General features: G+C 34.7%; 1 protein-coding gene across 7 annotated transcripts in view; it reads left to right on the forward strand.

The window, feature by feature from the left end:
- The window catches only part of CNTN5 (contactin 5), a 968,197-nt gene that overhangs the window by 766,399 nt on the left and 188,529 nt on the right, over positions 1 to 13,269 (forward strand). For all 7 annotated transcript variants that reach the window (XM_080376471.1, XM_080376469.1, XM_080376474.1 and 4 more), the window contains one exon: positions 9,919 to 10,122. In XM_080376471.1, coding sequence (XP_080232597.1) covers positions 9,919 to 10,122 — 204 coding nt within the window. The remainder of the gene's footprint in view (positions 1 to 9,918; positions 10,123 to 13,269) is intronic.

Consider the following 13,269-nt stretch of genomic DNA (forward strand, 5'->3'; position numbering starts at 1 on the left):
TTTGTTGCTAAATGAGGAACAGAGGAAAGCTAGGGATGCAGAGATTTTGCTGAAAAAGAGATAATGTTACTCTTGCACTTGACAGAGCAATATTCCAAAAATTTGGATGATTATAATCCTATCATTACTTTGGGTCTTTTTTTGTGTTGATGAATCTATTGGTATCATTGCAGTAGTCATAAAATGGAATTAAATTTCCATGCAATGCAACATCCCAGTTGGGTACAGGTTCACTGCAGGTGAACTCTGCAATGCTCTGGAGTATAGCTTTTCATCGTGCTCACCCCTTCAGCAGACTTAGGTAAGAAGCAGACCATGCCAGAGTAACTATCACATCACTACCATTAAAAAGTAGAGAAAATAAAGTATCATAGCATGATCAGAGAACAAGAGAGATTTAAAGAGTGAAAGAGAAAAAAAGAGAAAAAAAAAACTTTAAATTCTGTTGAACGTTTTGCTGGATAAGATCATTTCTTCACATAAATATTCTATACAGTGATGTGCTTTCCTGAGCATTAAACAATACCCTCATTACTTTCCAGTGCCACACTTTTCATGTGAGTACTATAGTTAGCCATCACCACAGAATTCTTGTTCATTCAAATTATTAAGAAATAACCTATTTGTGTTACTGTACATTCAACACATTTTCATCATAAAATAAAAGGTTCAAATAGTAATAATAAGCTATCCAAATCAGAGTTTACCCATGACTTGTCCTGCACATTTGCCACGGCCAAGTTTTATATCTCCTGTAGATCAGTGAATACAGCTGCATAGGTTTGCTTTTAATTGTTAAAATGTTCAGCAGTACGGGACAAAGAATTCCACAGCTGATCCTTTTGATCACACTTTGCAGTCATTTTTTAATCCTTTCAATGTACAATAAATTAATTTTGAGGTTATTCTAATTCCTTTTACAGAACATGAATTCTAGGTACATTACAGAAACTTTTCTGTCTTTGTCAAGAAAAAGAACAATAAAATACACTGCCTTAGTTTGACTAGATTTATTTACTTCCAATATTGTTAATTATATCCTACTTTTTCAATTGGATATTAATCAAGTTTCATATCAGCCATTGAATTATTTCATCTAAGATTGAATCTAATCCATTTATAATGATGTGGGTCTTTCTGATTACCCTTTCTATATGCTGGAACAAAATTATCTGTAATACTCGCCTTTGGAAATTACTGATCATAGAATCATTTAGACCCTTAAGATCATTGAGTCCAGGGATGGCGAGTCAACCACTTCCCTGGGCAGCCTGTTCCAAAGCTTCACCACCCTTGCAGGTAAGAAGTTTTTCCTAACATCCAATCTAAACCTCCCCTGGTGCAACCTGAGGCCATTCCCTCTTGTCCTACCACTTATTACTTGGGAGAAGAGACCGACCCCCACCTGCCTACAGCCTCCTTTCAGGCAGCTGTAGAGAGTGATAAGGTCCCCCCTGAGTCTCCTCCTCTCCAGACTAAGCAACCCCTGTTCCCTCAGCTGCTCCTCATAAGGCTTGTGCTCCAGACCCTTCACCAGCTTCGTTGCCCTTTTCTGGACATGTTCCAGCACCTCAGTATCTTTCTTGACTAAAACCAAACACAGTATTCGAGGTGTGGCCTCACCAGTGCCGATTACAAAGGGCTGATCACTGCCCTTTGTCCTGCTGGCCATAAATGTTTCAATAGTTTTATAAGGTCAATAGTATTGATAAAAAGAGCTGCAATGCTAATGCTTAAACACTGAATTAAGTTCTCTGGTATTACTTACTTAGACTGTCCAACTTTATTGCCTTATACCATCCACTTTTTTTCTGCTTTTCATAGGAAATAGCATTATGCAGTGAAATCTGCATTAACTTGTATATTATAAAACATAAAATGTCAATTTATATATGGCATTCAGGGTTTTTCTACATAAGTATTGATTTACATTCCTACCTAATAATAGATGAGTACCAATAGTGCAGAGCTGTTGTTAAAACTCTTTCTTTTGCTTTCAAAAGACTTTTAAAACTTCTTATCCGTAATTTCTCTGCCTTGTGGTCAAAGTTTGCTTTTTCCAGTATTTTTCTTCCTTAAAAAAATTCTTTAAATCCTAACAAAAAAAAATATTGGTTTCTACCATCATCTTTTTTTTATTAATGTACATAATTTTCACATTTTCTTTACTTACATAAGACAATATGTATTGATTAAATAGCCTTAAAATCTGAAATTATCGCATGTCTAAACATTCCTTCACATGAAAATGTTACTGACTATATGGTATCTCAAAAATTATTTCAAAATGTGTCAAGAAAATCAAATGTCTTTTTTTTTTTTCCTTCTCTCTTTTTTTTTTTTTTTTTTTTTTTTTCCTTAATAAAGAAGGGCAAATGGTCAGGCTGAGTGTGACTTCTGCAAAGTTACTGTGTCGTAATATTGAACACTGAATTTGTAGGTAATAAGATGAAAATGATGTGTTAAGAAACAGACAATGTGTATTTGTCAAGAACAAATCATATAAAATTTAATCTTTTTTTCTTTGAAAGTGTGAGTGGCCTAGTGGAAGGAAAAGTGTAGGTAACATATGTGAATGATTCCTAGCTGCAAGAGGTTAAAATCACTGCAGAGCATAGAATGAGAATCCAAAAAGGTCAATACATTGGAGAAATTGCTTGCAATGAGTAACACAAAATTCAGCAAAATGTAGGTTACAATACTTACCAAAGATAAAATTTACAGATAGAACAAAGGGAAATAAGTGATTAAACCATATTCTCCCTTAGAAAAATACTGCTATTACAGAAAATTAAATACTTAGTAAAATGAAAAATTGCATCCTTCAATTCTAGGTCATACTAAGATGACTGCTACCTATAGAGTATGAGACTATTATTCCAATTATCAATAGCATTAATGGCTCAAACAGCATACCATGTCCAGGTTTGGGTCCTAATTGTAAGATGTAGAAAAGCAGTAGAGATGACAACAATAAAATTAAGCAGAGAATTTAAAATCATGACTTCTAAGGAGAAGTTAAAGAGATTTGGCTGATCTAGCCTTGAAAACAGAAGCTTGATACACACAAGGATAATTGTCTTCCATTGTATGTGTAAAAGTTTAACATAGGTCATCAATAAAGTGTTTTCAATATTTTCAAGATCGTAAGTTGAATAGTAATAAACTATTTAAAAGAATTATACGCAAAAATTCAGGAAAAGTGTCTAATTATTAACTGAGCAATGAAATAGGTTGTTCTGAAGATCTAAATTTAGGAATATAACTCACTGGACATTTTTAAAAACTAGGCTAAGAATATCTGATCTTGCCCGAGGGCAAAAGAGAAGCCTGAAGAACATGTAGTTTTGAGTTCATTTTAATCACAATATTTTGATTCTTTATGGAACAGATTTTTTTAATATGAAAATCATGATAGTGATAATCAAATATGCATAATAATCTAGCATCCTTTCCCAGAAGCAATATTTTTTTTGTATGCTATGTGACCTCTTTAAAGGTCATATGTATGAGAAAGAGATTTCATCAGTTTACATGTTTCAATGAGTGGCTACATTTCATACATGTCAAATGTACAAATGAGACTATATTGACTGTGTATGCTGGTAATGACAATATAATGTTAGTATCCTCCAGTACAAGATCAGTCTTGACAGTACACTTACCTTTTCTACCATATTTTTAGTTATTGGCTGTGTAAATGGTTACAAGAAAGAAAATATTTGAAGATTTATCACTGTAATTAAATCTGAACAAAGACAAATATGTGACTGGTAGAATTGTGTTTCAGGTAACTAAGCAGTAGATACAGAGCCCCCAGAGCAGAAAAGAAGCAATTTCATTGCTGGCTGATAAATCGACAATATCTGTTTGCTCTATGTGGGTGCATTACAATGCAACAAATAAATTACCTTCATTAAATATTTTCTTGGAGGATTAATGAGCACTGATAATAAGACGCAGCAGCACAAAGAAACGCACCAAAATTATTTATCTGGTTGTTGTGGGAGGCTGGAAGAACAACCCATTTTTATCATTCATCAGAACTAAAAAGAAGCTTTCCCCCCTCTGAATGTGCAGTGTTTTCCATCTTTAGAGAGTGCCGCATATTGCACCCCTATTCTGTGGCTGGTACACAGAACATCCAAACAACAAGTGTGATAAGGGTGAAAACTGGGCTTGAGATAAACTAAGATTTCCTATTTTGAGCAGGGGAAATTCGGGCATATATTTTTCCTAATACTTTGTTTAAACAGAGTATTTCTGAATATGGCAGAACAAAGCAATCACACAAATGTCATGGTTTATAGCTATGTATAGGAAATTCAGCCTGTAATCTTGAGTGCACTTTTTGCTGCTTTTCTTAAAAATAGAAAAAAGGAGAAGAAGCAACTTCTCCAGAGTTGCTAAAACTCCCAGTTTATATCAGATTTTGGCTGTCATCAGGCATCAGTACCGCTTAATCATCAAGTACTGCCCTCTTGTGGAACTGCAGTAATCAGAGGAAATCCTAAACAGGAAATCTGTTTTCCCAACAAGATACTGGAGGAGATGGAGTACTGTATCTCCTACTGCATCACAAAAAGATACAAAACAGACTTGTACAAACACCATAACTCCACAGAAGTGCAATTATGGGATGTATGTTTGCATGCTTTTCCCTGGGAGATGCAATATTTAACCATTCTACTGACTGCACATGTAGCTTTTAGGTGGCCTTAAAGGAGTTTGTATGGCAACTTCCTTGTTACGTCATCACTTGCTACCTGAAATACCACTTAGCTCACAGGACTAATGAAAAGGCTGTCCAGAAACCATGTTAAATGGACAAACCAGACAGTTTCTCAGCAGAAAAGCCTTGAAGCAAATCTGGGAAACATTCAGGCACTAACAAATACAGAAGTGAATATTTGGTGTGATCTGAATGCTTCCAGCACAGCTCTCGTTATAATACTTAAGTGGTGATTTCTTTCTTACTCACAATGACAGAAAGACTTTTGCATAGCCACAGTACTGACATATTCTGCATCAGAATGATCTTTCCAAAAGCACTATACGACAAAAACACAAACAAAAATGCTGATATGTCAGTACTCCAGCTTCATCCATTATGGGAAGTACGTCACATTGTGACAGTTTAAGAATTAGCGTTGTTGAACAGAGAACATAGATCAACAAAAATCATTTAAGAAATTTTAGTAAACAAAATCTCATGCAATAAATTTGTTTTGGCAAGAGAAAAATGCTCTCTTCTCACTATTTTATCAGCAAGTGACCCAGATTTTCACCTACATGGCCCACTAAAAAGTGTTTAATAAAATATGGAAACAAATTGAACATTTGGAAGACTTTCCAAATACCTTCAGAAAACAGATACAAAGCTCCTTGGAGACACTATTCTGGTCATTCGTAAAAGGAAATACCAGTTTTGCAGTTCCAGAATGACTTAAATAATTTTCACACCAAGTGTTTGGATGCAACAGAACTTACCATAAGAACAGTCCTCCAGCCCAAGCCACAAGAGAATGGCAATTTACAACTGCTTCTGTAATTCATAATTTTTCTGTCTTTTTACTCTCTATTTCTGTTTGTGTTGATGAATAGCACCTGCATAAAAGTTTCTTTTGTGTTGGCAGTCAACCGTAATTTCCAGGAAGGGCTTTGCATCATCTTTGTGGTTTTGGCATAGGTGTCACATTAAAAATAAAATAGATGGGCATAAAAATAAAAAATAAGCTCAGCATATATCCTGTAAAAATACTTTAAACTTCTGTATACATCAGTATTCAGTTTCCTATTTTCACTTAAACTTTTTTTCCCTATTGAAGCAAAATGAGTACAGCATGGAGAAGCCATTTACTCAGCCTTTTCTCAAGAGGAGGTGACGTCAGGAGGTTTTATCTAGAGCAAGATAAGATTTTACAGTTTTAGTTTCTGATTTTACAGTTGTAGTTTAGTTTGTTTAGATCTTGGTAGCACTGACTTTTAGCTTCAAAATTTCTTGAAGGTCACTTTTATTTACCTGTCAGTCTTGAGATGCATCTCTGGAGTTTAGTCTCCTAATAAAAAATTAATACAATTGCAGTTGTGCTTTGTGTTTAGCCAAATGACACTGGTTCTAAAACGTTTTAGCATAAACCATTATAGGAAAATATAGGCTTGAAGTTCACTGACAGGTGCAGTGAGCTGTGTACAAAAAGTCCTAGTGTCATCTGTTTGGTCTTAGGCTTTTTCTTCTGAAATTCAAAAGGTTCACTTAGCAGTTTAACATTTTATAAGAGTGGATTTCAGACAGTATTTAAACACAAGCCTCTCTTGTAATTTACATGTGCCTCTGTGCTGAACTGCTGTGGCACTTGTGGCATGTAACTACATTCACTTGTTTCAGAATATTTTACTGTGCATGTATTTTCAGAATATTTTACAGACTTGTCTATAGATAGCAATGTTTTAAATGTTGATTTTCCATCATTCTTTCTTTATTAGTTATTTTTATTTGTCATTTGAATCATTTGGGTATTCTCTTATGCATGATACTGCCAGAAGGAAAAAAAAATACCAACAACAACAAACAAACAAAAAAAAAAAAATCAAAACAGACCAGAACAAAACCCCAGGTTTTGTACTTGGGCAGCCTTCATTAGAAATACTGGGATTTAAGAACGCTAAATTTTTGTCTTGCTGGCATACAAACTGGGAACAGTCAGAGCCCCAGAATATAAGCATCATTGACGTTCTATCCTCTACTATAGCTGCAAATTCAGAAGTGTGAGACATTTGTACAATGGATTAATGTCAAAGTACAACATTTTCCCATAATGGCAGTCATTCTCTCAACACCCTTTTGTAAAATCATTTCTTGAAGATCATGCATGCATTTTTGTCAGCTAGAAACTGTTGGGTCCCCAAATCCCAAGCCAGCTGTGGTTGTTTCTGACTGTTCTGTATAGCATGCATTGGAAATTGGGGAGTTTCCCTGAGATATTTCTGCTGAAGCCTATGCATACCGTATGAACATAACCCTCAAAATTATATTTAAGAACCTGCTAAACTCATTAACCAGGTCTAATAGAAGAAAGTGTGTAAGGGGCTTTTTGACTGAAAAGAAGGTTCAGAATTCCAGATCAATTCCAGATCTAAACATTCAGATGCAAAGTCTTGAGGTATTTCAAATTGTATTATTCCCAGGGGTTTGCTTTTTAGAAATGAAAAATAGGTTTTAATTCCTTCAATGTCAATGAGCTGACAATATCAAGAAATAAACTTTTAGCACTATTGTCTGTGCTTTGGAGTTTGGGCTCCTGGCTGGAATACAGATGCTGTAGGTATGCACAAATAAAAGCATTAACTGCAGTTTAATAGAATAAAAGATTTGAGTTTTAGATCTGACAGAAGGTCTGTTACTTTTTTATGGGTACCCTGTGCCAGTACCCATTCATCCATTATTCTATTTTTAACAGCAGAAATCACTTAGAAGGTGACAAAATGTCAGTATACCCCCACTGGATTCAGCACCAGCAAAAACTAAGTATTCTATTTCCTTAGAGGCACAAAAATTTATTCCTGAAATCTGTTCCTTCGGAGTAGTTCTAATTAATAATTAAATAATTAATTGCATGTGGGTTTAGACTACAAATGGAGAAAATTCGATTTTACAGAAACTACCAATGAATTGACAATGATGACTACTTCACATTTGGTTTGAACTACTTTTAAGCCTGAGCAATTAGTGAGACTGATTGCTTTCCATTTGAGCTGGTAACAGGTGTCTTTGATTAAAGCCTATGCGTTTTCCTTGAACTTGTGTATTCGTCATCACTTTATAGAATTTTGTGCTGCCATGAATCATTTCTGCCAGGTAAGGCATCATGGCAAAATGTGGCAATAAAATTTTCAGAGGCACATATTTTGCACTTAATATTTTCCTGAAACATAACAGAAGAGGAAGGGAATTTTAAACACTCAGAGAGCTCTCTGTGAGCCCTGAATTCCTCAGGGTCTGTCCTGTGTAACCTCTCAGAATAACAATTAGATCTGAGAAAGGTTTTAAGCAAAAAGTCAGTGTGTGCAGCTTAATTCTCCATTTTGGAGAAGTCTTCCCCTACTATCAGGTAAATATGTTTAGTCCTTTAACATAGCATTTTTGTACTAACACCATGAGTTTTTCATAAGAGAATTTTCATCTGACTTCAAAACTAGGCTGAACTTCTTCAAAATTAATCAGAACATTCTGCATCTCTACATCACTGCTTGTACTGTTGGGCTTATATTGGTTAAAAATAGCAGTCATTGTGGTTTTCTGTTCCTTTCTGACCACTGTATCAGGGAATGGTACAACATAAGGGTAGAAGGAACCGATCAGTTGGAATTTCTAAGGTTTCTATACTGTTATAGTCAAACTGCTCATCTGGCTATGGCATATGTTTGGTTAGGTTGTTAAGGTGTTTCACACTTCTCATACCATGGACAGCTATACCAATGCCTCTCCTATCATTAGCAGAAAAGGACCCAGAAAAATTTAAATTTTGAGGTGTTTCTTCTCACCTCTTTGATCCTTTCCTTTTCCAACTACCTTTATATCAAGAAACATTTTGACTGTAGGTGAGGATAAAAGTATGAGAGAACCAGACTGATACAGGTGCAATTACTGTCTTTATATTGCTGCTGAAGCTGACAATAGTCACCCAGGAAATCTGAGTCTAAAAACTTGGAACCTGCTGTAGCGATGGAGCAGTTTGCATTTTCATGCAATATTGGGGACTTTATGTACCTAAACTAGCTTTGGCTTTTTTTGATTTTGAAGTCAGTTCTTTAAAGACTATCACAGGGGGAGATTATAGAAGAAATTACCTTATAGCTAATATGCCAGTTTAAGTAGTGAAGAATATTTTTTTAAAGTGTGAAAACAAAATGAAACAGTGAAGATATGATTGGAAGAAAAACATGTAAAAAAGTATACATAAGGTTAAGGCTTTAAAGTCTGAATTGGTGGAACTCCACATGAATAATTCCCTGCAAGGAGTTCCCTGCTAAACCAGAATCTCATTAACTTTACTGATATTTCTAATGCCAAGACATTACTGTATCTAGGATTTTAATAAGTCATGATATAATCTCATACAATAATAAGAAATAATCTTTTTTCTCAACCAATTATTATGAGCATAAAGGGAAAAGTACATACTTTTCAGATGAACAGAGTGATTCATGGGATAAAAATAAGAACCAAGGGACTGGCCTTAATTACCATTTTTTAAAATCACTTTGGTTAGTCTTTGATCCATCAGATTATGAGGCAAAGCAGTTGGTAGCTTTGGTTTAAGGAATTATTCATTGATCATAGGGATTTAAGCTGCATAGGAAGGGTTCTGAGATTCTTCAGTGAAGCAGATGTAGAAAAACTGTAATGCAGTAATACTACCTGCAAGGTAGGTTGAACAATTATTAGAAACTGCTGATTTTGAAAACAGATGTTCAGAATAAAAACTGGTTATACACACTTGCAAAAGTCATCCCTTGCTCTGTAGGAAGCATCTTGATATATTTCACTGCAAATTTGACCAAATAGAGAAAAGAATGCTTTGTATATTATTTTTGGTTTGACCTCAAAGATTAGAAAAGGGAGTTATCTAATATTTTATGGCTGTTATTTAATATGTTGAATAATTTAATTATTTTTCCTGAACTAAATCTGTCTTCCCAGGGAACTTGTAGACTCAATGCTTATGTCATTTTCAAAATTCCAAGGAAAGAAAAAACCTCTTTAATTCTAAACCAAACAAATAAAAACTTTAAAAAGCCTCTAGCTTCCCCCCCTCCCCCCCCCCCCCCGATTATTTAAATAAAGTTAATGAACATTTATTGAGTGTATCATTTCTGTAATTACTTTCTCTCATTTTTTTTCCTGTGTTCTTTTAGAGATCATCTATAGCTGGGTATTTAATGAATTCCCATCTTTTGTGGCAGAAGACAGCAGGCGCTTCATCTCTCAGGAGACAGGCAATCTCTACATCTCCAAGGTGCAAACATCTGATGTTGGCAGCTATATATGCCTGGTAAAAAACACAGTGACAAATGCCAGAGTTTTGAGTCCTCCTACACCTCTGACACTGAGAAATGATGGTAAGAAAGGCATTATTTCTGGGTACCACATAGAAGCAAAAATACTAAGCCAAAAATACTCTAGTTAATTTAAGAACCATGATTTTATTGTTTTTCAATATACGTATGCATTTGCTGCAGCAATCAGCAGAGGAAAGGTGTTCATGGAGACAGTTTCTTTTAAAAGATCTAACAGTTGTGAGAATATTTAGACCTCTGAAGGCTGAGGTGCAATCTGACACCTCCTGATGTATTTTGTTTAGAACAGTTCCTCCTTCTTGTTATTCTGGTGCTCTGTCACTGACAAAGAGAATCAAATCTCCTTTCTCAGTAACGTCTGTTTCTTTGGGGCTCAATTCAATTGCTTCAGCCCAAATGGCTACTGCCACACTGAGATGCCCTCAGGCATCCGAGACATCCACAGGGGACTGGCAAATATCACATAGGGCATAGAGACCAGCAGCGGGGTGCCAGGAGATACACATTCAGGCATCTCAGATGGCCAAAGCACACATGGTTAGACAACTGAACAGAGGCTGTATTGCTTAAAACTTTACCTGTTGCTCTACTGAACACCTGTTACACTTCCAGGCTCCAATTCAATGCACTAAGCACCACCAAGAATATTACAACAGTTGTGATTACAATGGCACTTAGTTATCCAGGTAGTTTTCAGTTTCATCATGGCAAGTAACCAGTAATTTTTCTGTAAATAAATACCTAATTCTTATTATCAAAAAATGGCTTAGGATTTTTTCCCCAAAATCAAAAGAAAATATCTTCCAATAGTATTTCTTGTGGAGCAATAGAACCTTTCAATATGAATGATATGTAACTGATTCGGTTGGAATATCTACATATAGACACAACTGTGCTATTTTCTCTTTTGAAACAAAAAGATTTGTATTTATTACATTATAATTGGTTTTTGTTTCTTTTTTCTGTCATTTTTTTTTTTTTTAGAATAATGATTTATGATTACATAAGGGTCTATATTTTCCTGTTTTCCAAAATGTTCCACATTTAATGATGCTTTCTAGTTCTTCAAAAATACATTTCAGCAATTCAGCATGTGTGAGTCCATACTTAGATAAATCAGAGAGAAAGAAAGAAAAAGACTTTGAGGCTTTTGTCTTGCTTATAGCTTTTTGTAAAACTAAGACTAGTCTTACAATGTGGAAGCATTACAAAAGCTGGACTTAAACACAGATGACTTATTTTAACAGAGTAAGTAAAAAATGTGTTCACAGATCAGAAAGGAATTAAGTTAATGTTTATTCATTGTAACAGATTGACATTTCTGTCTGCACAGCATGCAGCCTCTGCAGCAAAAGCTGCATGTTTTAGTGCATCATATCCTATTTTCTTTTGTTGGTTTAGTACCTGCGCTAATTATTTGGTTTCAGGTATTTAACTGAATTAACATAGCAGACTCCATCTTTTCAGTATCAACCTTAGAAAATTAAAAAACCCAACACTGACGGTCTTTAATCAGCTTGAACTGTGAAAAAAAAAAAAAAGATACAATTTTATAGTCATATTTATTATCTGTACCTTGCTCTATTGTTTCTTTATGACATTTCTCATGCTTTTATTAAGTTCCAGTTTTGTGCAGAAATTCAACAGTTTAATTATGCATATTGGACTAAGAGTACATAGGCACACAATACAAATACAAGAAATTGAGAGAGTAAATAAAGATGAAGTCAGCAGTCTACATCACTGACCTAAGAAACAAAATCTATGAAGGAAAACTGCACAGATTTTCCTAAATGTCAAGTGGGTAGTATATACCAGCCTCAAGCAAAATTGTGTTTCATGGCTGGCTGTCATACAACTGTGATAATCCAACCTCCTGAACTGTGCTGGAGTATTGAGGAGGCATTTGCACATAGATGAGCTGCTCCTCAACAATTTCCCAATTCATTTTTTCACGTGCATTAATTTCTACCAGGCTTCTATGCCTTAATTTTTATCTGTTGGGATTTATGAAAAGCCCCCTTTTTTTGTAATGGAGATTGTTAGTATTTCTTAGTAAATTGTTTGCTTTCCTGTGTGACTAGGCAAGTTTCTTAGAGATCCAGGCTTTGTACCTAACCTTGAAGTCTCCATAAACATACCTTGAAAAGATATTCAGGAAGATTCTGCTTGCTAAATTATATTTATTATTTAGAAGATCTGCTTTGTCCTACCTCCTCCACAGAATGCAGTAGTATAAGCCTTTTAAAAACTATCTGGGATCACAAATAAAATATTCCATTAATGGTACTGTACTTTTTCTTTTTGATAGAAATTGCTTTAGATTATATTGCCTTGTCCCATTGACAAATATCAATGGACGATGGCAGAATTTGAAAAAAATATATACATTGTACTCCAAAATATGGAATAATACAGCTGCTGAAAAGAGGTGGTCATTAGAGCTAAATAAAATAAGAATAATTTGTGGAGAAAGAAACAGCTGAGGATGAAGTGTAATAAGGAAGTGAGAGATTAAGAAGGGTATTAAAACAAATATCCAAGTTCCTGAAAGTTTACTTGACACTATGTTGTTGTGTTATGTTGTATGATATTGAATGTGGCTTTTTAAGCTTTTTGATTATAAAATTAATTGAATCACTTTCAACTTTTCAAATATTGGCTTAATTTTAAAAATCATGCAGCCTTTTGAGTTCTAATGGTTGGCATCACAACTAACATTATCCTATGCAGTCAGCACATTTGTCAGAAACCACAGGAAGAGCTTGTGGTTTTAAACAGCTTTTACAAAGGGCATTATATAAATAAAATTATTTATATAGTCTGTATTCTCTGGACATATATATCATTAAATCAAAAATATTCTACTTGATGTATTTGTCAAGTGTTCTCAGGTTTTGATGTATAAACAGTACCTGTACCCAGGGGACTGGACAGCTTGTAACAAAAACCAGTCCTATGACAACGCTGGTCTCTATTTATCTATGTGGAAGACACGGAATAATATTAAGGCTTTCTGTCAAACTCTGCAAGAATGCAGGAACTTCCTTGGCTTTTATTAATCTTTTATTTCTTTTGTGATGTGCCTCAAAGGGGAACTTAACTCCTTGATATGAAGCAAATTAAATAAAAACATCAAGAAATCCTTCAATGGATTCTGAATAAAATGAATACCTCATTTGTTCAGAT

This window comes from Falco punctatus, assembly GCF_963210335.1.
Source record: "Falco punctatus genome assembly, chromosome: 2".
NCBI classification, from domain to species: domain Eukaryota; kingdom Metazoa; phylum Chordata; class Aves; order Falconiformes; family Falconidae; genus Falco; species Falco punctatus.